Below are 24,287 nucleotides of genomic sequence, written 5' to 3' on the forward strand. Positions count from 1 at the left end.
ACAGTGGTTGTCTTTAGAGAACAGGAAAGGGCTTCACATGGTGCTGGAGCCACCAGTCCCTAGTACTGAGGATGCTGGTACCTATGCATCCTCCACAATAGTTCTACCATCTGAGACCTGACCTAATTCATCACCAGTATGCTTACTGATGTCTTTTTTTCTCTGTTCATTCATTAATAGGAGCATTTTTTATTTTGCCTAGATTTGTATCTATCCCTGCTAGCCTTATTTCCCTCTTCTCAATAGTTGTTTTTTTGGGGGACATATTTAGTTTTAGTTCACTTATGTGGCTGACCACCTACTATGTGTAAGTAATTATGACAGACACTAAGGTATTGGTTTGCATTACAACTTTCTGGTATCTTTCTATTATTAATCCTTTAATTTAAGGATTATTTCTACCTCTGGTTTATGGTTTCTGATAAAAGAGCTGTTGGAACATGGCTATACTGCCTACTAACCTGCAACTTGCTATCCTACTTTGTATTACCATTAAAAGATTGCATACATATCTTCATTGTATTTACTGTGACAATTAGAAACCAATCCTTACATTTAGTAGGTATTCAAATAATTATGTTAATAGATAAATGCATAAGCTCCTGATAAAAGCTGAAAATTATTGTCATCCTTCATATGAAAATAATATGAATAACACAGTAGACCAAATGAACATTGTTTATTGTTTTAATTAAATTTAAAGTCACTGTATAGGTCCATGATAATTAGCATAGAAAACAAAGAACATGTAGAAATAATTTATATTCCTTCTACATAATAGTACTTTGTTAAGCGTAACAGAAAACATTAGTTAGAAACATTAAATTCATTTTGTTGGCAAAGTGTAGTTATTTGTGACCGGTGTTTTGCCATGGTACAGAGACTATAATAAAGTTGGGCTATTCCATCATCCCTCCCATTTGTAATACATTCATACAAACAATGGGGGAGGTTATCAGAAACATACCCCAATGCAGTTAGGTGATACCAAGGCAACAAGTTTCTCTTCTTAGGTCTGAGATTCCTCATCCAAAAATTTAGAAGACTGAGACTGAATGAGGTGATCTCTAAATCTACATAATTCATGTACACACATCAATGTATACATCATGATGAAGGCAAACAGTAAAGCTGTACTTTTGGGCCCTATAACACTAGGCGTAAGCATGTGACTTCTTAAAGCCAAAATAACACAAGAATCTTTTAAGAGCTGACCTCATATCTACCATCTCCTTCTGCCATAAGAATGGCAAAGTCCCAAAAAGGGGGTTGTTACTTCAGCTTGGATTCTGGAGTGAAGATGGGATGGAGCAGTGTCACAGCCAACAGCTGACATTAACCAAATGGGAAACACACTTCTGCTGATGTTTCTACAGTATAAACTAATAAATCTAATCTTTAAAAATTGCTAACAATTGAGTATCAGCACATAAACTTTAAAACATAAAAACCCCAATTAAGTAGAAAACTGATAATATAAATTATGACAGAATGGAAATAAATTAAAAAGCATCTTTTAAAAATTGAAAAAAAATGTATCTATAGTAAAAGAAATTGACTTAAACATGCACATAAAAATTTTCCTTGTGATTTCTGGTTGAATTCTTGAGTGACTATTCCAAATAAGAATCAACATTTTTTAAAGACTGTTCTTCATCACTAAGATATTCCAAAATAATATTTCCACCATTATATAAAGGACAATCCTCCTTAGTAATCCAGGTTTCCAAAGCATGATCCAAGGGTAAGGCTTCTCCTGAAGTAATGTGACATAGCCTTAATTTCTGTTGAGAGAGAAATTAATCATGCTGTAATATACACTTGTATAGATTATCCTAAAACTTTTAGAGAAAATTTATCATAACCATATGTTACCTTAGCTGTTAATTTGTTATTGTCATTTTTAAGACTGGCTAGAGAAGCTGCAAAGTCTATGACCTTTCCAATGCTCCATCTGTGGCAAAAGAACATGGGTTTGCTTTTTTCTTTGCTCCCCTTAGGCAAGAAAACCTGAAAGTAAATTCTTTCTGTCTGTAAAATAAAAAGTTAAAATACAGGTTATATATATGAAGTAAAACATGTTTTAGTCTGGTGATATCCTTTCTTCTCTTCCTCTGGTTAGAGGATTACCCTCTAATGAATTAACTCTTAATGGGAACACAAATCATGGTAGCTTCAAATCTAACTAATTGTATGGGTATGGCCATGGCTATCTATGCATAACTTAGGCCAATCGGGCTCTTTTTCTTAAGATTTTATGTTCAAAAGCTGAGGATGGGGGAGTTCTTCTTTTTTTAATTTGCTGATTTAAACATGGTGCTGTTGCAGTGAGTCCTCATACTCCTTTAGTCATTCCTGAACCAATGTGGTAAAAGAAGCCTTAAAGAGAAAAATCAAGAAAATGGATGAAATGGATGAAATCTTTCAACATAATTTGGCACTCAATGAGATAATACATAACTCTCCGTTACATGAGAAAGTTAAAAATTTTTTTCTTTCCTGTTTCTTGGGAGGTACCAGGGATTGAGCCCAGGGGTGCTTAACCACTAAGCTATATCCCTAGCCCTTTCTAATTTTTTATTTTAAGACAGACCAAGCTAAGTTGCCAAGATTGGCTTTGAAATTGTGATCCTCCTGCCTTGGCCTCCCAAGCTGCTGAGATTACAGGTGTGTGCCACAGTCCCCAGCAACAAATCTATTTTGCTTGTACTACTTGGGAGTCAAGTTTCAGCCACTTGCAAGTAAAGGATTCTTTGAACACGAAGCATTTCTTTTTGTGTAAAAGACCCCACTACTACATTTTTAGAGACAGTAGGACTTTTTAGTACAAAGAAACTTAAAAACAAAAAACTAAACTATAAAACCCCAGAAAAAAATTTATTAATAAAACAGGAATTCAGAGATGGTTTCTCCAGTATTCTATATACTACTTGCCTCCTTATACTCTATTTTCTTGCTTAATTAGCAAATGAAGGAAAGAAAATAGGATCTTTACTGATTAGTTGGAGCTTCTCTAGGTTGTTGGAGAAAGTATTTAAAATAACACTTCCCATCTCAATACTAGGGAATTCAGATTTGTTGAAGATCAGTGGACAAGCACTCAAAGAAAAAAACAAGAAATCATTGGAAATTCCAGTGGTCCATAAAGAAAGTCTCTGCTTCAAAACAAAGTAGTAAGAGAATAAATATAAAAAGAGATTAACTAAAAATATATAGCCTTGTTGGGCACTGTGGCAAACTCCTGCAATCCCAGCAATTCAGGAGGCTGAGGCAGGAGGATTGCAAGCTTGAGGCCAACCTAGACAATTTAGTTAGACCATGTCTCAAAATGAAAAATCAAAGGGCTGGGGAATATAGCTCAGTGGTAGAGCACTGCTGGGTTCAATATGAAGCACTATAAAAAAATAAAGAAAGAAAATGAATAAATATATCTGAGGATCAAAAATGAAATGCATGCTGTCATGATACTCCAAAAGGAAGGAAGAGGTCATTCAGAGTTGAGACTGAGGGTGAATGGGGAATACTGGTGTTGCATAGAAATAGAACTAAAACTCCCTGGTCAGGTTCACTGGTTAAAAGCAGAGGCTGGAATGGGGCTTGGGCTCTAGGAAAGGAGGCTAAAGAAGTGATTGCTAAATGTTAACTGGGCTGTTGCTTATACAAATCAACATTCTGAAGGCAGCAAAACATGATATAACCTAATGGCAGTGAACAAAGCTCAGTAAATGCATCTTGAAAAATTTGAAAATCTCTGTAGGGCAGAAGCACAAACTTCCAGTCTCAAATATGGATTTGATATGGAGGTTCTGGAAGTGTGGGTCAGGCAGAAGAAAACACAAAATTGTTAGACAGGGATTAACCATGTAAGGAGAGGGAGAGAGATACAGACAGAATCTCTTACTCAAGATGAACACACAGGGTCAATCAGCTGACATTTTAAAACAAATTCAAGGTTCAGCTATTATAGACCATTGAAAATAAGTGAACTTAAAAGACATTAAATAAAGAAATAATATGCGAAGGAACAAAAAGTAGTGAAATCAAAACAAGTAGAAATGAAACAGGAAAAGTTATGATGATCCAAACAGAAAACCAAAAATAAGATTATTGAAGTAAGAAACTCAAACAAGGTAAATTTCTACATTCCTCAATAAAAAAGTGTATTAACCAAGAGTCAGCCAGAATATAGTATAAAGACATACAGAGAGAAATTATAAATCTCCAAAACATGTTGAACAAGAACTTCAGAGACTCTTCACCTACCAGTGAATTGACAACCAGAGAGAAAATGACTATAATTTTTCAAAAGTGAAGAGAAAAAATTAAAAATGTATCTCAACTGTCCAGTTGGATAATTTAAAAATACATATATCATTTCGTTTTTTTAGTACTGGGGATTGAACTCAGAGGCACTCAACCACTAAGCCACAACCCCAGCCTTATTTTGTATTTTATTTAGAGACAGGGTCTCACTGAGTTGCTTAGGATCTTGCCATTGCTCAGGCTGGCTTTGAACTTGTGATCCTCAGCGTCTTGAGCTGCTGGGATTACAGGCATGCGCCATGGTGCCTGGCAGATAATTAAAATATACTGAAACCTGGAACACTGCACCAATATTTGAGAATATCACAGATAAAAACCTTAAAAGCTATCCAAAAAGGAGAATTACAAAATACAACAAGAATGAACCGCAAAAAGATGTTTCCCTAATAACAGATGGCAGAGGTCAATGAAGAGTATGAGTTGAGAAAGTCTAATAGCAAACAAGCTAAAAGTGAGAGCAACTTACATCCTTGTGGGAAAGGGAGGAGATAGGAAGACATATTTCTAAGACCATGTTGTGTTATCCCTGTCTCTTAAAATATTTTTAAACAGTATATGCTGAAGCCTGTCATTTGCAACTATATCCCAGAATTATAGGATTGAAAATCCTGAGATGTTTTTAAAAATTTGGATATAGTAATTTTAAAGTTCATATGAATGAATAAATGCTAAAATATTTCTTAGAAAAAAATAGAGACAGGACTTAGGTTACAGATATAGAACAGTCTATGAAGCTACTATTAGGTATTAACATGAGAAAAGAACAGATAGATGGTGAAATAGCTTGGAAATTAAAAAATAATTCTGTGTATGTAGAATGTTAATTTACAATGAAGGTGATATTTTGGTATTTCAATTCAATAGAAAAAAAAATGACTATTTAATATCAGTGATGTAAAACTAGCTAACCAACTGAATGAAAATAAAATTGAGCCCATAGCTCATATCACAAAATCAGATTGATTAAAGACAAATGTAAAAATATTTTAAAAAGACAGATCCTAGAAATTTAAATATTATATCAATGAGAAGCATAGTGAAATCAATATACCTGATTTCAAAGAAAGTTTGCAAAGTAGATTGATTATAAAAAGACTAGTGCCTGTTATAGTGTAAGAGTTTCTTTCCATAAGCTGACAAAACAATAAAAATTTAAAAAAATAAAAATAAAAAGCCCCAAAGAAAAATAATCAAAGGATATGTATGGGCAATTCAGAAAACGCAATTTCAAATGGCCAAAAAACATACTAAAAGAAGTTCAAATCCAACAGAAGTCAGATAAATGCAAATTACAGCCATTATGAGCTATCATTTTATAGCCAACAAACTAGAAAACTTTACTTAAAAAGAGTGATAACAGCTAGTGGAAATCACAGGAGAGAGGTATTCTCATGTAAGAGTGACAAGTGGAACATACTGAACTGGTTAGGAGGGCAGGCTGTAACTGAGTAATTCTTTTCTTGATTTTCCTTTTCTTTTTTGCAGTACTGTTAAAATTTTATTTTAAGGCTGGCTTCAAACTTGTGACCCTCCTGACTCACCCATCTGAGCTGCTGGGATTTCTGAGTGATTCTTAAACAATACTTAACTTCATTTAGATTACTGTATGAAATGAAGAATAGTGAGAGAGAAAAAAAAATCCAGAGTCACAAAACAATGCTTGGTATAGTCAATAAAGGTTTGCTATTATAATTACTGTTGGTAGAAATATGAATTGTTACAACTCCTCTGTAGAGTTGTTTGGCAATATTTATTAGATTTTAAAATATATATAACCTTCGGTGCAGGAAAAACATCATTAGAAAACATCATTACAAATATAAAAGTATCAGATTGATACTTAAAATAGTGGAGGAAACTAGAAACAACATGAATGCACATCAATAGGAAAATGGCAAAATAAGTTACAGTGTATCCACATTATGGACTATGATACAGCTTTTAAAGAAAATGATGGAGAGCCATATTTGTGCCCTTGAGGAATCTTTAATAGGCAATAATGAGAAGTGTATGTAGAGAAAAAAATGCATAGCCACTGAGTCCTTTCCCCTGCCTTTTTGTATTTTATTTAGAGACAGGATCTCACTGAGTTATATAGGCCCTCGCTAAGTTGCTGAGGCTGACTTTGAACTTGTGATCCTCCTGCCTTAGCCATCCGAGCCACTGGGATTACAGGTGGCACCAAAGGAGAACTGCTTTAATTTTATTTATAGACCTCAGCACCATACACCAGACGTGTGTGTATGTGTATTATACATACACATAACAATATCAGATTCAATAGCATATAAACGTCATAAGAGCAGAGACTTTATTTTACTCACTGCTGTATCCCCAAGGCTTCATATATAACAGGTGTTCAAAAACTATGCTGACCAAATGAGTACATGTCATTTTTGTAAAATAATGATCAAAAAACACTCTTCAAGTTATTGCGTACATTAAGTAGAATACATTTCATTTTGTGTAAAATCAAAATCACACATGTATAAATATATATGTATGTACAAAAAAATATGTGCGTTATATATATCTATGCATGTGTATGTGTACACATGTGTGCACATACATATTACCTATGAAATGTGTGTATGAGAACACATACACCAATATATCTATATATTTATATTTGTACACACATACAAAAACATTAATAGTAGGCAGAAAAATCACATCTATAGATTTGTAGAATGCTCCATAATATATTAAGGATGTAAGAAAAGAGTCTCTGAAGCCAAATTGGCTGGTTTTAATTCACAGTTCTCTTACTAGGTATGTCACTAGCAAGTTACTTAACCCTTTTGTGCCTCAGTTTTCTCATCTGCAATAATGTATACCTCACTGGCTTGCTGTAAGGATGAAACATGTTACAATAGTGCTTAGAACAAAATTAGGTGATATTTAAATTTTAACTATTGGTCTAAGTAGTGAAAGAATTGAAAAATAATATGAATGATATTACTGGATGCTTTAAGATAGGTATTCTCAACTTTACAATACTGACATTTATTCTTTGCAGTGGTGGGGACCAAATTTACTTAGCATAAGCTAAGTAAGAACTCTAACTCCCTCCAGACCAGTACTGATATATTGGACCAGAAAACTCTATTGTGAGCACTGTCCTTTGAATTGTAGGATGTTTAGTAGCATCCCTGGCCTCTATCCATTAGATATCAGTAGCACCACACCCCCAGTTGTGACAACCAAAAATGTCTCCATTGTCAAATGTCCCCCAGAAGGAGAAATCATCCTTAGTTGAGAATCACTGATTGCGGGGCTTGGAAATGGACAAGGGACATAGGAGGGTATATTTAGTTTTTAAGTATACACTCTCTCAACAGGTATACTATAAAAGTATGGACTACCTTTGTAATTATAAAAACATCTAATAAATTTTTGTAAATGACACTATTAAGGATAACCACAAAAATTGGAAAACTATAATCAATGATTTCTAAACCAGTAGAAAGTAAGGGAATATAAAAAATTTAAATAAGAAAAAAGAAGACGGGAAAGACAGAAGGAATTATAAGAATAAGCAGAAAACACAAGATGGAAGAAATATGTTCAAATGCATCAGTGATCACAATAAATAAAATGTATTTAACTCACCTATAAAAGAGATACTATCAAACTGGATTAAAAAAACAAACTCCAGCTATATGCTGCTTACAAGATACACCCTAAAATAAAACAACACAGAAAAGTTGAATATAAAAGAATGAAAAAAGACATAATAGTTAAATGTTCACTAAAATAAAACTAATAAAAGTATTATTATAAGTAAAAATAGAATTTAAGGCAAAATTCATAAAAAAAAATACAATGAAGAAATTCCATACACCTGATAAACACAACTCAGGAAACCATTAAAATTACAAGAAGAATTTCCATGGTTGAAGGTTTCACTAACACACTTGTCTAAGAAACTGACAGATCAAGTAGACATAAAATTAATACACTTGTGCACACACAAAGAAAGAGAATGCAAATGTTATAGCAAACAGAGAAAAATGTAAATAACTGTTGCATTTGGGTAAAGGATATGAAAAATTCTTTGTACTATTCTTGTAACTTTTCTGTGTTTGAAATTGTATACAAATAAAGATATAAAAAAAAAAATACACCCAAACAACTATGCTGAACATAAATAAGTTGACCATTTCATTTGAGAACTTGGGAAAAGAATGTCAGACAAAAATCTAAACACAGTAAAGACAAGGAAATAATATCTGAGCAGAAATTAGTGGAATGCAAGACAAAGAAATAATATAGGTGAATAAAACCAAAACATGGTTCTTTGAAAAGATGAAAAAAAAAAAAAAAAACCCTAGCAAGATTATTTAAGGGAGAAACAAATAAAAGTACAAATGAAAAATATTAATGAAATGGAATATGGAATAACAAAAGACACAATAGAGATCTGGCTTCATAAGAGAATAACTTGAACAATTTTGTAACAATAAACTAGAAAGTCTACAGCTAATAAGAATTCTCTAGAAAAATACTGCTTACCAAAATTGACTTCAGAAGAACTAGATTCACCAAATAAGCCAAGAATTATCTAATGAAGTAGAATAGTATTTAAAATTCTCCTCTTAAAAAATATTAGACTGGGTGAGGAGGGAAGAATAAAAGTTCATTGGATTAGACAAAGGGGAATGAAGAGAAGGGAAGGGGTATGGAAATAGAAAAGACAGTAGAAGAAATCAGATATAACTTTCCTATGTTCATAAATGAATACATGACAAGTGTTAATTCCACATCATGTACAACCACAAGAATGGGATCCTAATTAGAATAAATTACACTCCATGTATGTATAATATGTCAAAATATATTTTACTGTCATATATACAAATAAAAAGATACTGGAAAAAAATATTAGATTTAAAGGTTATAAAAACTGAATGCTATAATCACTATATTCTCTACAACTATCTCAAAGTGTAGAAGAGGGAAAGCTGCTCAACTAATTTTATGAGTATACTTTTACTAACTAATGTTATTAAGAATATATTAGCAAATCAATGTAACAATGCATTTTAAAATAATCATCTACTAGAGTCAAGTGGTTTATCCTGGAATATATGGCTGGTTTAAAAATGAAAAAGATCAATCAGTGTAATTTTTTATTGTAGTAAGGAGAAAAAAAGATGATCATCTTATAAGATACAATAAAAAAAAACAGTAAATTTTAATACCCATTTATGATATAAATTCCTAGCAAACTAGCAAGAGAAACAAATACTGTTAGGTTGATAAAGGCTATAGAAAATATAATATTTGATGAAACTTTAGAAGTATTTGCATTAAAGTTAGATGAATGACAAATGCCTGCTACCATCCATACTATCAACATTTTTGTGGAGCTCTCAGCACAAGGACAAATAATAATAACAAAAAGAAGGAGTTAGAGGAAAGAAAATTTGGGGAAAAACATCCCACAGAAACTGGTATTTGCAGAAGATATGACTGCACAGAAGACATTTCAAAAAATCTACAAAGTATAGGAACCATTCAGAACTTATTTGCTGCATACAAGGCCAACATATAATAAATAACCTGCAAAGACAGAAAAATGTGACTTTAAAAAAGGTATTTGTGATGACAACCAAAATGATAAAGAATGTAAGCATAAACCTAAGAAAAGATAAAAAATAAGGTAAGTATTACAGAATGTTGTTTACACATATAAAGAACACCTGAGGGTTGGGGATATAGCTCAGGTGTTAGAGTGCTTGACTCGCCCGCACAAGGCCCTGGGTTCAATCCACAGCACCACACACACACACACACAAAAAGCAGCATAATTTCTATGAAGATTGAAGTTTCAGGGGCTAGGGATACAGCTCAGTTGGTAGAGTGCTTGCCTTGCATACACGAGGCCTTGGGTTCAATCCTCAGCACTACAAAAACAAAACAAAACAAAACAAAAAAAATGCAATTTTGCAGAACAGGACAAAGTAATTCTGAAAGAATAATGGCCAGGAATGGATACAATTGAAAGTGCTTTTGGAAGCAGACAAATCAGTACAATCACATTTGATAATGTCCAACTACCTATGGAAACTCTACCACACATACATAAGGGACTTCACTGTATAACAATTTATATAGCAAAAGATTGGAAAAGTCTGAATTTTATTAATAAAAGAATAGATAACTTGGAGTATATTCACATGATGGAATTAACATGCAGCTACCAGATGAACTAGAACTAATCTAAAAGTATTGGCATGGATAAGTTTTAAAAATATGATGCCAAAAGGTGGGGGAAAGTTGGAGGATTTATATGGTTCACTGTCATTTTTATAAGTGAAAAAACTCATAAAACACATATTATTGATGCATATCATATACCATGTAATATTAAAAATGATACATATCAGATGCAGGTTAATTGTTACTTCATGGGACGGAGGAATAAAAAGGAGACTTCAACTATATTTAGAACACCTTTGTTTCTCCAGATTTCTAAGACTAACCTGTGGCAATGACTTGTCCCCATCAGCATGCATCTTTAACTTCATCAATGCAACCTTTGCAGCTGTTTCACTATTTTTGGCACCTTTCCGTCGTTTACTTGCTGTCTCTCCTGTCTTGGAATCTAAGAAGTAAATGTTAAGCATGTAAACACATAAGAACTTTTACATTACATTTCCAGAGTTTTATTTTAAGGCATTTATTCATTATGGCCCTAAAACATATACAAATTGCATACTACAGAGATTCAGGCACTATAGATGACTAATGGAAAAGTATCACTGAGGTTGATCAAGCAATCTCCACATCAAAAAATTTCACTGTTTCCAACTTAGCCTGTTTAATCTAAAGCAGTCACTAATGCTTCTACAAAAAAGTTCAGGATTTTATTATGGAAGATTTTAATACAGGTACTATCCTTAACACAAAATGAAAATTCTGCTGAACTAACATACTGGCAGAGATAACAAATCTAAGTCACAGATCTATTCTTTCTTGGTATCTTAGCAGCATTTATAACACAGCCAAACAGGCTTATTAGAGTTTGCTCTTAAGAGAAAGCAAACTACTATGTCAACCTCATGAATACCAACCAAATCGAAGCCAGGATGGTTAACCAGCTGATCTGATGGGCAGCCCAGCAAGAAGACCATCTTGTGCGGTACTTTCAAATAGCTTCCAGATTCTCTTTGGTCAGAGAGGCCTCGTAAGAAATAGTATTGCAAGAATGTCCTCAAAATACAAGTTATTACCATTGGAGCTATTAATGATACATTCCATAAATGGTAAGCAGAAATAAGAGGCAGGAGCTCTGGAACTAACAGAGAATACAGAAACAAGAAAATCAATAGAACAAGTTTTCTAGATACCTACCAATAATGTCTTTAACAAGTTTCTGAGTGTTAGCCATTCGGGGCTTTTGGATTTCCAGTTTTTCACACTCATGATCTGACTGATGGCGATGTCTATGAACAACAGGAGAGTTTCACTAGCACATGTATTTGTATACAACTTAAACAGATATACAAAGCTTGAATGGTCTAAGTAAATACCTCAGGCAAAAATTCTTCTCACAGTAAGGACATATAACTGCCACAAGCTCTTTTTCAACACAGTTCTTGAATGAGCATGGGTAAGATTTATGTTTATCAGTCTTCAGTCTCTCATTGATTACAGTTACCTGAAAATGTAAAAGGGGGGAAATGGCATTATCCTCAACATTTAAAGTATATATGCAAATCCATTTTAGAAGGCAAAATTCACATCATTTTGGTTTAAACTCATTATATCAAGTTATATACTCTCACATAAAAATATAATGATTATTTAAAAAATGATTACTGAGGTTGGGGATATAGCTCAATTGGTAGAGTGCTTGCCTAACATGCACAAGGCCCTGGGTTCAATCCCCAGCACCACACACACAAAAAAAGGAAATGATTACGATGTTGAATTTTCTACATTTTCATAATTTTCCTACTATGGTATATTTATCTTCTAATTTAAAATGACTGTTCAGTTACTCTCTGCAATTTTAATCTTCTATTTCAAAAAAGTCCCTCATACAAATGCCCCCATAATATGTTCAGGAAATCATCTTGTCAATCCGTAACTGGCAAGTCATAAGTACTTTCTATACAAGTTTTAGGGAACTAAACAGTTAACTTAGGGAATATACTACTTAAAATTACCTATTTACCCATGAGACAAAGGGCTAGACATAGTTTTATAATCATATACTATTTTCTATGCTATATTTTACATTGTCAAAAAATATTATATCAGGTGAAGACAAGATTTTTGTAAGAATTTAAAAAAAAAAAAAAAATCCAGATCAGCCAGGCTGTTTGGCATTAAAGTAACCTAATTTATAAAGTTGAGTAAATTTAGGGAATTGTGTGAATACTATACAGCTTGAAGAAATTCTTTTACATTCATGTTGTACATTTTTGTTGCAATTTATTTCTTAAATATCCTTCCAAACTTGTTGCAGTAATCTAATGATAAAATTAATTTATTTCAATATTTATTTAATGAAATCCAATAATTTGAGTGACACTCATAGAAATCAAATGATACCCTTTAAAAAAAAAGCATAGGACAGATTTGTGAGCTGTATTAGAAACATTAATAAATTTTACTATAAACTCTAAAGGAGTATTTCCTTCCAATTAATCCTATAGAAAACTGACATATTAGATAATTTTTATTTTCCTCATTATACAGATTACTTAAACTTTAAAAACTCAGATTTTAAACTTTAAAGGTTCAGATTTTTGCAAGGATGTGCACTAGGGATGGAATCCAGAGTCTCACACATGCTAGGCGAGTGCTCTACCATCCCAAGTTCCTAAAAGTTCACATTTTGACTTAAGTTCATGTAATTTTATTTTTCTATAATTGAAAGAACACATGAAAAAATCATTGGAAACCTTGGCAATGTACTTGATAAATGGTGGGCAAGAATAAATGTCAACTTAAAAGTATTAAAGACAAATGTTGTTTTTCTAAATGGTGTGAATTCAGTCTAACTCCCCATCTCTCTTTGTCCATAGGAAGGTGGAACAACTTATCTGACTGCAAAATTGAAGATTATACTAGATATGGTAGGCCTAGCTTTCTCTTTTTCAAATGGAATTCATCTGTTTCTAGTGAGGAAGCCTAACTTGGTCCAGTGCTGCTGTGACTGGTGAGCAAATCTACCTAATTCTAGATTTCCTTTGCAGACCCAAATGTCTCTATATTAAGCTTCTTCATTCAACTAAATAACAAGGGTTTTTTGATTTGTATCTGCCAGCCCTTCCTTAGTCCATTAATTTGTCAGAATTAAGGTAGGGATTCTGCTGGATAAAAAGTTTGTTCCTAGTGTATGAAAGCCGATAGAGCCCAAACAATTTACTATCAAAGGATTCTACTACAAAATACCAGTGAAAATGAATAATGAAGGAAACAACGAACTGGAAAGACTATATACTGAGAATATTAATTTCAATGTATATTTATAAATAGAAAACCTAATGTTGTAAGTGGACTACCTAAACAGAAATGTCAAGGAATAAAAGTCATATGAGGATAAAAATTTATAAATACCATGTAGAACAATTTTTCTTTAAATCAGAAAAAAAAAATAAAATAAAAATGAAGCAAAAGCTTCTTTACATATTCAGTTCAGTCTACCAAACTTTAATCTGTAGGGTACTGACTGGCTTTAAATCTAATGAAATTCTGAATGAAAGTGCATGGATACAAATAGGTTTCATTAAATTGGAGAAAATTAACATACCTCAGGACAACCATGTGACTCTTTGCTTCTGTGTTCAAGGCTTAAATAATTAAAAAAGTAGTGTTTAATTAAATGCAATCAAATAAAACTCTTAAGATAACTACAGCAATGTGAGATATTTTAATGGTTTTAAATTAGTAAGGACCATCAATAGTGAAATGTCAAGGAGTACTGTCTTTTTTGGGGGAGCACTAGGGATTGAACCCAGTAGTACTCTACTACTAAGCTATAGCCCGATTTATTTATTTATTCATTCATTCATTCATTTCAAGACAGAGTCTCACTAAATTGTCCAGGCTGGTTCCAAACTTGTAATCTTTCTGCCTCAGTCTTCCAAGTTGCTGGGATAAACAGGCATGTACTACCACACTTGGCTCTATTTCTGAATAATTTAAATATACATACAACTTTTATTTACCTATAATTCTTCCTGAATTATATTCTAAATATGCTTTTCCCCCTGTGTTCTATTTCATAAATTAAATACTTAAAATTAAAAAAAAATTAATTGTAAAAAAAATACATTTTCCAAAATTCTTGGTTAGTTTTTGGGTTTCACTATACATGTGATATGTTGAAATGACATGTAATGCCCATTTTAAAAAAATGATAGTTGAGTTCTTTTCATTTTATTTTTAAAAATAAATAGTAATAGCTGGGTGTAGAGGCACATGCCTATAATCCCAGCAACTAGGGAAACAGAGGATCATGAGTTCAGAGCCAATCTCAGCAACTTAGAAAGGCCCTGAGCAACTCAACAAGACCCTGTTTCTAAATAAAATATTAAAAGGGCTGGGGATGTGGCTCAGTGGTTAAGCATCCCTGGGTTCAATCCCTGGCACTAAATAAATAAATAATAGTGATAACCATAACTGGATTGCTTTCCATATTTTTTGTGTTTATGTATTATTTCCTCCTTGCAATTTAAAGGTACAAATATATCATTTTATATAAAATTCACATATATTACCCCAATTCTGGAAGTTGACAGGTTAACCATACATAGGTGTAAGTAGTTAATGATTAGTCAGTCTTTCTCAAGTGATTAATGTATTGAATATCAAGTATCAATGGTTAAAGAAACAATTATTTTAAATCATTATATTTTTCAGAAATAAAGCATATCACAAATACCAAAATTACTCCCAAATCCTGCATAAGAACAACTTACCAAAATATTCCTGAACAACCGTCACATACAAATGGAAGAAAATCTAAAATTGGGGAAAAATGTTGTAGGTTCTGATCAGTATCCAATTTTTATTTAGTTTTCTTACATAGAAAGAATCAAAGTATTCATTTTCTATAGAACATTTTTTAAATTATTAATATACTAGTGTTGCAAGTCACTACATAATCACTGCTAAACAGAGGTCATCACAATTTTAATAACTGAAAAAAAAAAAAAGAATTAACAGAAGAATGCAATCTGTGGCATTTATCTTTTTTGTTTTGTTTCCAAGATTTACTAGATGCAGTTTTTGAGGATTGTATACTGCAAAAATTCCTCATTTGGAGTAAAATATCTGGACTTTAATTCTGATTCACTGTTTACTAATCTGGTAACATTAAATAGATTAGCTTTGGCAATATAAATGTATACACACATGATATAGTGTACATGTGCATGTCTCTATGTCTCTACATACACAAAAACAAAAGCTCTATTATTAGGTAAATATAAACAGGTAAATAGAATTATATATACAAAATATAAGTATATAATATTTGTATATGTACACACGTGTATGTGCATATGCGTACGCATCTACATCTGGATTTGTGCTATATGCCACACTCTCTCCACAAGGTAATTATAAAATCCAAATGAGATAAACGTGAAAGGTCAGAATAGTAATGCAGTAACTAAAATTAATAAGAGCAATATAATAATTAGCTTCCTTTGTATATGCTCAACTCCAAAAAATGTTGTAGTAACTGGGTGGAGATGCTTTCAGTGAGATTCCAGAAATTCAATAAATGGACTGATACTTTAAAATTAATTGCTGAATTGTTTCTTTGTTGGTGAGGAACAAGTACACTAGGACCAAATAACAAGAACTGAACTGAACTTTTGGAAAGTACATGAAAGTATCCACTCTCAAAAATGGCAACTAACAGTTAATTACTAGATTCAATGAATCACTTTCTAAATTTTTAATATTTTCTCATATTACACTATACAGCCAAGTGAAGCTGGATATATCCAAGCTCACTACTTTTAAAAAGTGAAAATCAGAAGGTACTACTGAGTCCTTCTTTAGAGAAAGCTAAATTGCCTTGAAAAGATCTTATTCTACAGGTATTTTCATTCCAAATAGAAAGATTTTACTGCAACCAAAAGGGACCCTTGGATCATTATACTTTGGGAATAAAAGGGCCTGATAATCCTTCCCTCACCCGAGAAATGGGCTTGATGAACTGTCACTATTGTTATTACAATATTCTAAGATTTGGTTTCAAACCAAGAAATTATGGATACATTTGTCAATAAGAGAAAGAAAGTACAGCACATAATATTCTAAAACTTCTGTTTTCAATATGAAAGATTGTACATATTTGTTATTTTGAGAATTTTTAGAAACAAAAGTAAACATTAGATGCACCAAAACCAATGCTTTCAGCTCCAAAACCAAAGCTTTGTAAATGTTTGTTCAATGATAATCAGAATCAAAGAATGACCTAGCAGAGAGAACATAATCATCGGATGGAATAGTCCGAAGATAAGGAGCTCTTTCAGAACCTGACAAAAGCCTTCTCCCACATGCTCATCTTCTGAGGGGCCCGTGAAGACCAGGTTAAAAGTAATCTCGCCCAAATCCTTCGTTTGACATGTAAGTAAATACAAAGGCTGGGAAAGTGGCTTGTACAGGTCGCAGGGGCCAAGGCCAGAGGGGAACTTGAGTGTTCCCACTTAAGCATCCTAGCTCCTGGAGCTAAGCAGAAAGGAGAGGGCGCTCCGCGAGCCAGCAGTGTACTCTCGGACTTCTTGGAGAAAAAGCACTGGAAAACCATAGTGAACTTTGCAAGGTTCATTTTCAGGAACTGCATGGAGACCGCAAATTTCTTCCCAAGACACAGGAACAACAATAAGCACCAACACATCTATCTCATCGTCCACTAGGCAGGAACGCACCCGCCCGCTCCTCAGCCAGCTCTGCGGCCTCCCCTCACCCGCCGCCACGCATCCGTGGCGCCAAAGCAGAGCCTGGATCTACCGCGGCCGGGGAATGGGGACTCCCGGGTCACCTCGCTGCCGGCAGTGCACCACCTGACAATGCTGCCCGATGTCCAACTCCGCCATGTTTGCAGCGCCCTCCAGGCGATTGGCGGAACTACAGCGGGGCAGGGCAATGTTGCGCTCGCGGCGCCTGCTGGGAGCGTGGAGCTCCTGGGGGCGGAGCCTGCAGGTGAGGGCCGGGCGAACACCGGAAGCTGCCGGCATCCTGGCCATCTAGGCGTGCACCCGGGCGGCACCGAGTAAAGGGAGGGGCCTTCTGAGTTCTTTTCCTGGAGCGGAAGTTCTCTTCGCCCAGTTCCTACCGAAAGCTCAGCCGCAGTTCTGGGATTTTGCAGGCGGTGGGGGTGTTTTGAGGGTGCCACTACCAGGATCCGGGACGCTCTCATAAGGATTTTTTTTTTTTTAATTAATAAGACCCAGGAACCAGCACAGTTCCTGGCACAAAACATTGCAAGAATCAATTGAAAGGGATTATGCAGCTTCTGACTCATCCTGTCACACTGTCTTGATATATGATTTGAAGTAAATGCCCCTGATAATGGAGTCACTAGGCCTTTTAAGAAGTAAAGGTTCTTTCTCTTGTCTTTATTATTATTATTATTATTATTATTATTATTATTATTATTATTAAAATGGGGGATTTTTTTCCTGGGGTCTCGAGTGTGTACCAAGCACATAGGCTTCCTCGGTTTCTACAGCACAGATTCATTTAACAAGACGACCTGAGAGTTAGGAGGATTCCATTGGGAAGTAAGGGAGTTGTGTGCCTGATGAGCCACCTCAAAGGCTTTACTAGGTGGGGTAAAAAGAATGCCATTCCACTAACATGACACTACGCAGAGTGAAGTGACCACTATACTCATGACAGGATCTGGAAAACCATCCAATGCTTGCTTGCGATCCTTCTGCTTTAGCCTCCGAAGTTGCTGGGATTACAGGTGTGAACCACTGCACCACACTCTTTTTGTTTAAGAGATTCTTAGCTGGGCCCATGGCCCATGCCTGTAATCCCAGAGACTCTGGAGGCTGAGGCAGGAGGATCCTGAGTTCAAAGCCAGCTGAGCTCAGCAAGGCGGAGGCGCTGAGCAACTCAGTGAGACCCTGTCTCTAAATAAAATACAAAATAGGGCTGGGGATGTAGGGAGTGGTTGAGTGACCCTGAATTAAATCCCTAGTACCAAAAACAAATAAAGGGGGGGGGGAGGGAGAGAGAGAGAAATTCTTTGCTCTCCCTGACTAGAACAAACCTTGCTGTTATACAATTCATTTTGCATCTTTTTCAAAGCTGTAAACTTCAAGAAGACAGAGATCATGTATGTTTCTTTTCCTGTCCATCGTATTGTAATTGCCCTGAGCCTTTCAGACATAAAATAAATAATTATTGAATGAATGAGTTAAAAAAAACAAAAAACCCTTAGATGTTTTATGCACTTGTCAACTTTAGTTACTACATGTTTCCTATTCCAATCCCCAAATGCTTTACTCTGTGTCTTTGTGCTATTCCCTTTGCTTTAAAGTGTCCTTTCACTATCTTTACAAATCAAATTTCTACCTATCCTTGAGAGTTACATTCAAATGTTATTATTTCAGGGCTTTCCTTCATTCCTCCCACTATCAAGGAGTCAATCTTTCTTCTAGACTCTATTGTGGTTTATCTGTACCTCTTTATTAAACTTAGTTACTTCCAAATTTTTATAGTTATTTTTATGTACATCTTCTCCTTTACTAGGCCATATGGTTATATAACCTGATGGTTCAACTGATGTTTTATTCCTTGCTGTAATTCTTTCAATCTACCACAATGTCATTAGACCACATAATAAATATTTTGTATAAATCTATGAAATAATTAGCTGAAATTTAGATTTTTTGATTCATACCTAATTAGGGTAGAGCCCCTTTCTCCAGATTTTAGAATGGAAAAATGATCAAAATCTAAACACCTGAAACAGTAATATTGCTATATACTGGAGGAAATTTGAGCACAAGAGAGACATACAAGAATCCTGAGAGCAGCATCAGCTTAATCTGAAAATAAAACAAATGCTTACCAATAACAGAAACAATAACTTGTGGAATGGCTAAACAGTTTAATCCTTTACAACAGTGAAAATGAAGGAGATATACTGTGTATGAGAATGTTGATAACACTTAAAAATGAAGTATTCTGTGGTAAAATAAAACCCAAAGAATACATGTCATATCATTCCACTTACATAAAGTTCAAAGAGGCATCATTAAATTGTTTAGGGATTAGTACATAGAGGTGTGCCTATAAAGAAAATTAAGATAACATGCAGTACAGAAGAGTGAATACCTGTGGAGGTAAGGAAGGACTTTGATCAGAAAGGCACATATGGGATGGTAGTGGGAAAAATGCCCTATTTTGAACCACATGTTGCATTTATATTGATGTTCCCTGTATATTTCTTTGTTAATGTGTGTCTGTGAACTTCTCTGGCTATTTGTTGTTTTGCAATGAAAATGCTTCTCCAAAGATAATATTCTAGAGAATGGGAAATTAATTCTATTTAAAGGTTTGGCATATTTAGACAAGTATGGAATTAGGTATGATCCCACTTAATGCTATAAACGATGTTAAAACTCATTCATAACAAATGTTTGGAGTACTGATGTTAGATTTATTTATTTAGGTACTGAGGATTGAACCTAAGGGCACTTTACACTGTGCTGTGTCCCCAGCCCTTTTATATTCTTTATTCTGAGACAGGATCTCACTAAGTTGACCAGGCTGGCTTTGAACTTACTATCCTTCTGTCTCAGCCTCCCAAGTAGCTGGGATTAGAGATATGCGTCACTGCACCCCATTCTACTTTATTTCTTAATTGGTTAAAATAAGAATTCACTTTTGTTTGAATTTTTTGTCAATACCAAAAGGTGAGAATAAGAATAAACTTAGTATCTGAAATTATGATTGCTTAAAACATTGAAAAGTGTCAAGTGTGACAAGTACTTACCCTATTGTTAAACATTTGAAAAGAATGCAATAATGTTTTACTTTTTAAAATCCTATATTTACTTTTAAAATTCCACATTGCAGGCATGGTGGTGCACACTTGTGATCCTAGTAACTTTCGAGGCTGAGGCAGGAGGATTGCAAGTTTGAGGCCAGTCTCACCAACTTAGACCCTGTTTCAAAAATGAAAAGGGCCAGGGGTGGCTTAGTGATAGTGGGCCAGTAATTCATACCTACACACAAAATTCCATATTATTAGCAAATAATTACTATTATTTACTTATATTATCACATGCATGTTTAGAATCCCTCTTTTTTTTTTTTTAATTTTTTATTGTGGGTTGTTCAAAACGTTACAAATTTCTTGGCATATCATATTTGACACATTGATTCAAGTGGGTTATGAACTCCCACCTTCACCCCATACACAGATTGCAGAATCACATCAGTTACACATCCATTGATTTACAAATTGCCATCCTAGTGTCTGTTGTGCTCCGATGCCTTTCCCATCCTCCACCCTAGAATCCCTCTTTATTCAGAATCTCTGCTCAATGTAATATTAATAAACATGAGTAAGAGGAAAAAAAGTAAGTTGTTAATTGAATATTATTTTTTGATACAGAGTTATATTATCTGTTATAAACCCGCAGGTGTGACAGTTTGAATTATTATTCTGCAAATATTCACTGCCTTTCTCCCCAGTGAGGGCAGGTGTGCTTTATCAACTCATACATATTTGGTTTGGCCAGCCATATGACTTTCATTGCTTACGGAATGTTAGCAGACCTGGCATAGGTAGAGTACTTAACTGGGTTTCTGTGGTTTGTCTTGCCTGTTGTGCTTTCATGCTACACCATAAGAAGAACATAAGCCACAGAGTTGCTGCCTTTCAGTCCTGGCCCCAGAATGAACACATGTGGAGCATGTCCGAAACCAACCCACAACCTGGACTGGAGCTTTGGCAATTGACAGCCATGCCTTTTCCAGCCCAGATAAATCTTGATAGGCCTGTAGGTCTGTAAGCATGAGTATGAAAGCTTATTGTTAAGGTCTAGAATTTGAGGGTATTTTGTTACACAGCATCATCGTGGAAATAATTGAATAATATAGTTGATAAACAAAACAAATGAAAGTGAGATTTTCCATAATTCACAGGAGATTATTTTCACTTAAGATCAATTTTGTTTTTTTACTGTAGGAAATATCATTTAATCAAAGTTTCTGGGTTTTATTACCACTCACAGGAGAAATCAATCTGACAGAGAATGTATTAATGAGAATAGAAAAAAACAAACAAACGTAAAGCACTTTCAAAAAGCTCAAGATATTTTAAAAAAATTTTTACCTAAATGGAGCAAGTGATATATTTTCAGAATTTATTTTCACTAATTAGTATTAAAATTTGTCTTGTAAGCCATAACTAACTTAAATAACAATTTTTATGGTAACATTAGTTATTGATTTAAATCATTTTGTTTCTTCTTTTGCACTAGGAAAAGTATAGTTATTTTCTTGACTAATTATCTTCCATTCTCTAAAAATGTCATATTACTTTTTTTGTTTTTCCACTTTTTAATTTGTTTTTTATTAGTTATACATGATGATATAATGTATTTTTAAAAAATATTTTTAGTTGTAGATGGACACGATATCCTTATTTTGTTTGCTTATTTTTTATATGGTTCTGAGGATCAAACCTAGTGCCTCACATATGCAAGGCAAGTGCTCTACCATTGAGCTATAACCCCAGAATGTATTTTGACATATTATACATATAAGGAGCACAATTTTCCATTCTACTGGTTGTACATGATGTAGAATTACACTGGTAGTATACTCGTATATGCACATAGAAAAGTAATGCCTGATTCATTCTACCATCTTTGCTATTCCCATATCCTCTCCCTTCCCTTCATTCCCCTTTGTGCAATCTAAATTCTAATCTTTCCTACCCACCCTCCATTATGATTCAGCATCTATATATCAGAGAAAACACTCCACCTTTGGTTCTTTGGGATTGGCTTATTTCACTGAGCATGATAGTCTCCAGTTCCTTCCATTTACTGGAAAATGCTATAATTTCATTACCCTTTATGGCTGAGTAGTATTCCTTTGTGTAAATGTATCACATTTTCTTTATCCATTTATCTGTTGAAGGGTACCTAGGCTGATTCCATAGTTTAGCTACTGTGAATTGAGCTGCCATAAACATTGATGTGGCTGTGTCACTGTAGTATGCTGATTTTAAGTCCCTCAGGAGTGGGATAACAGGGTCAAATGTTGATGCTATTCCAAGTTTTCTGAGGCATCTCCAAACTGCTTTCCAGAGTGGTTCCATCAATTTGCAGTCCCACCAGCAATCTATCAGTATACCTTTTTTCCCCAGAAAAGATCAACTTTTGAATAGTCTAAATTCAAAATTAATAATACTAACAGTTTAGACTTTTTAATTACTTACTATGTGCCAGGCAATTAAATGCATTATTTCATAAAGTTTTAAAAACAGATACCATTATTATTCCCATTTAATAGACTGGTTTATAAAAATAACTTACCTCCTGCCTTATTGTCCTCAGCATCTAAGACTACTCTACCCTTTAAGTCCACAGGTAGACTCTGAATCATTTTTATTTACCAGCTTTCTTCCTGCCCAGCCTTATGAACCAGTCCATTAGACTGAAAATTTTCTCCCTTCCCTCTATTTACCTGGTAATCTCTTTCTCATGTTTTGGCTCTCAGGGTCTAGAACCCTAGAGAGGGTTCTAGGACATGCCTCAGATTCAATCAAGACCTTTGCTGTTTGTACTGGTTGTCTATTGTTGCTTTAATTAGCATACATATAGTGGCTTAAAACAATAAAAAAAGGCTCTAGGGGTGAATCCAATTCCTTGCCTTTTCCAGCTGCTTTGCTTGGTTTGTGACCCCTTTCTCCATCTTTAGGACTTACAAAGTGGCATTGTTTTCTGTCAATTTTTTCACTGCCGTGACTGAAAAATCTGACCAGAACAATCATAAAGGAGGAAAAATTTATTTGGGGCTCATGGTTTCACAGGTCATGGTCCATAGAAGGCCAGTTCCATTCCTCGGGAGGCTTGAGGTGAGGCTGAATATCATGGCGGAAGAGTGTGGCAGAGGGAAGCAGCTCAAATGATGATCAGAAAGCACAGAGAGAGAGAGAGAGAGGGATCTCCATCTTCCAGATACAAATATATAACCCAAAGAAATGCTCCCAAGGCCCTACCTCCTCCAGCCATACCCAACCTGCCTTCAGTTATCATTCAATTAATACCATCAAGTGATTAATTCACTGATTGGGTTAAAGCTCTCAAACCCAGTCATTTCTCCTCTGAACCTTCTTGCATTGTCTCATATGTGAGCTTCTGGGGGACACCTCACATCCCAACCATAACAGGCATCCTGAAATCTCTCCTTGCCTCCCCATGCTCCTCCATCTCTTCTTCTGCCACATCTCCTTCCCTGGCTCTAACCCTTCTGCTTTCCTCTTTTAAATATCCTTGCAATTACAATGGGTCCATTGGGATATATCAGGATAATCTCTGCATTTTATGAGCTTTCATTTGATCACACCTTCGAAGTCCTTTTTGCCAAAGGTTTCAGGGATAAGGTTGTGGATAATGTCGGGGATCATCATTTCAACTACCTCAATGTACATTCTTACTTATCTCATATTTCCAAATATTTCTTCACAACATTTGTTATAATTTTCAACCTTATATTTCCATCATTATTGATTTATATGCCTCCTCTTTGTCATTTGAGGACAAAGATGTTGTCTTATGCATTATATCTCCAGCTCATTGATCAGTGCTTGACACATGGCAAGGCCTCAAAAATATCTGTTCACTGAATCAATGAATAAACAAGTCAACATTGACATACATAGCTGTCCCCCAAACTGTTATAATCTCTCCCTCCCTCTCTCTCTCTCTCTCTCTCTCTCTTTTCTTACAAGG

General features: G+C 34.5%; 1 protein-coding gene across 3 annotated transcripts; it reads right to left on the reverse strand.

Annotated features, from left to right (window-relative positions):
* Positions 1-669: 669 nt before the first annotated feature.
* Positions 670-17,453, reverse strand: Zfand1 (zinc finger AN1-type containing 1). 3 transcript variants are annotated; one of them, XM_015485919.2, is made up of 8 exons: positions 17,342-17,453; positions 15,264-15,306; positions 14,093-14,132; positions 11,862-11,989; positions 11,683-11,774; positions 10,812-10,933; positions 1,876-2,031; positions 670-1,784 (listed from the first exon to the last, which is right to left on the reverse strand). In XM_015485919.2, the coding sequence occupies exons 1-8, from the start codon at positions 17,394-17,396 to the stop codon at positions 1,614-1,616; spliced, it is 807 nt and encodes a 268-aa protein (XP_015341405.1). In that variant the 5' UTR covers positions 17,397-17,453; the 3' UTR covers positions 670-1,613. The 3 variants fall into 3 exon arrangements, with proteins under 3 accessions (XP_015341405.1, XP_048638697.1, XP_048638696.1); XM_048782740.1 differs by having other exon boundaries at positions 17,229-17,413; XM_048782739.1 differs by having other exon boundaries at positions 17,311-17,405.
* Between the last annotated feature and the right edge of the window lie 6,834 nt (positions 17,454-24,287).

The sequence above is a fragment of the Marmota marmota genome, unplaced genomic scaffold (assembly GCF_001458135.2).
Source record: "Marmota marmota marmota unplaced genomic scaffold, marMar, whole genome shotgun sequence".
NCBI lineage: Eukaryota > Metazoa > Chordata > Mammalia > Rodentia > Sciuridae > Marmota > Marmota marmota.

What these genes read in the sequence shown, in the direction of transcription:
- Zfand1 (XM_015485919.2), bottom strand. Translation starts at nt 17,396, where the DNA reads ATGGCGGAGTTGGACATCGGGCAGCATTGTCAGGTGGTGCACTGCCGG. An exon ending in GAGAAGAATTTTTGCCTGAG is followed by an intron (nt 11,775 to 11,861) that starts GTATTTACTTAG and finishes TGTTGTTCATAG; the next exon opens with ACATCGCCATCAGTCAGATC. An exon ending in ACTTGTTAAAGACATTATTG is followed by an intron (nt 10,934 to 11,682) that starts GTAGGTATCTAG and finishes TTTACTTCTTAG; the next exon opens with ATTCCAAGACAGGAGAGACA.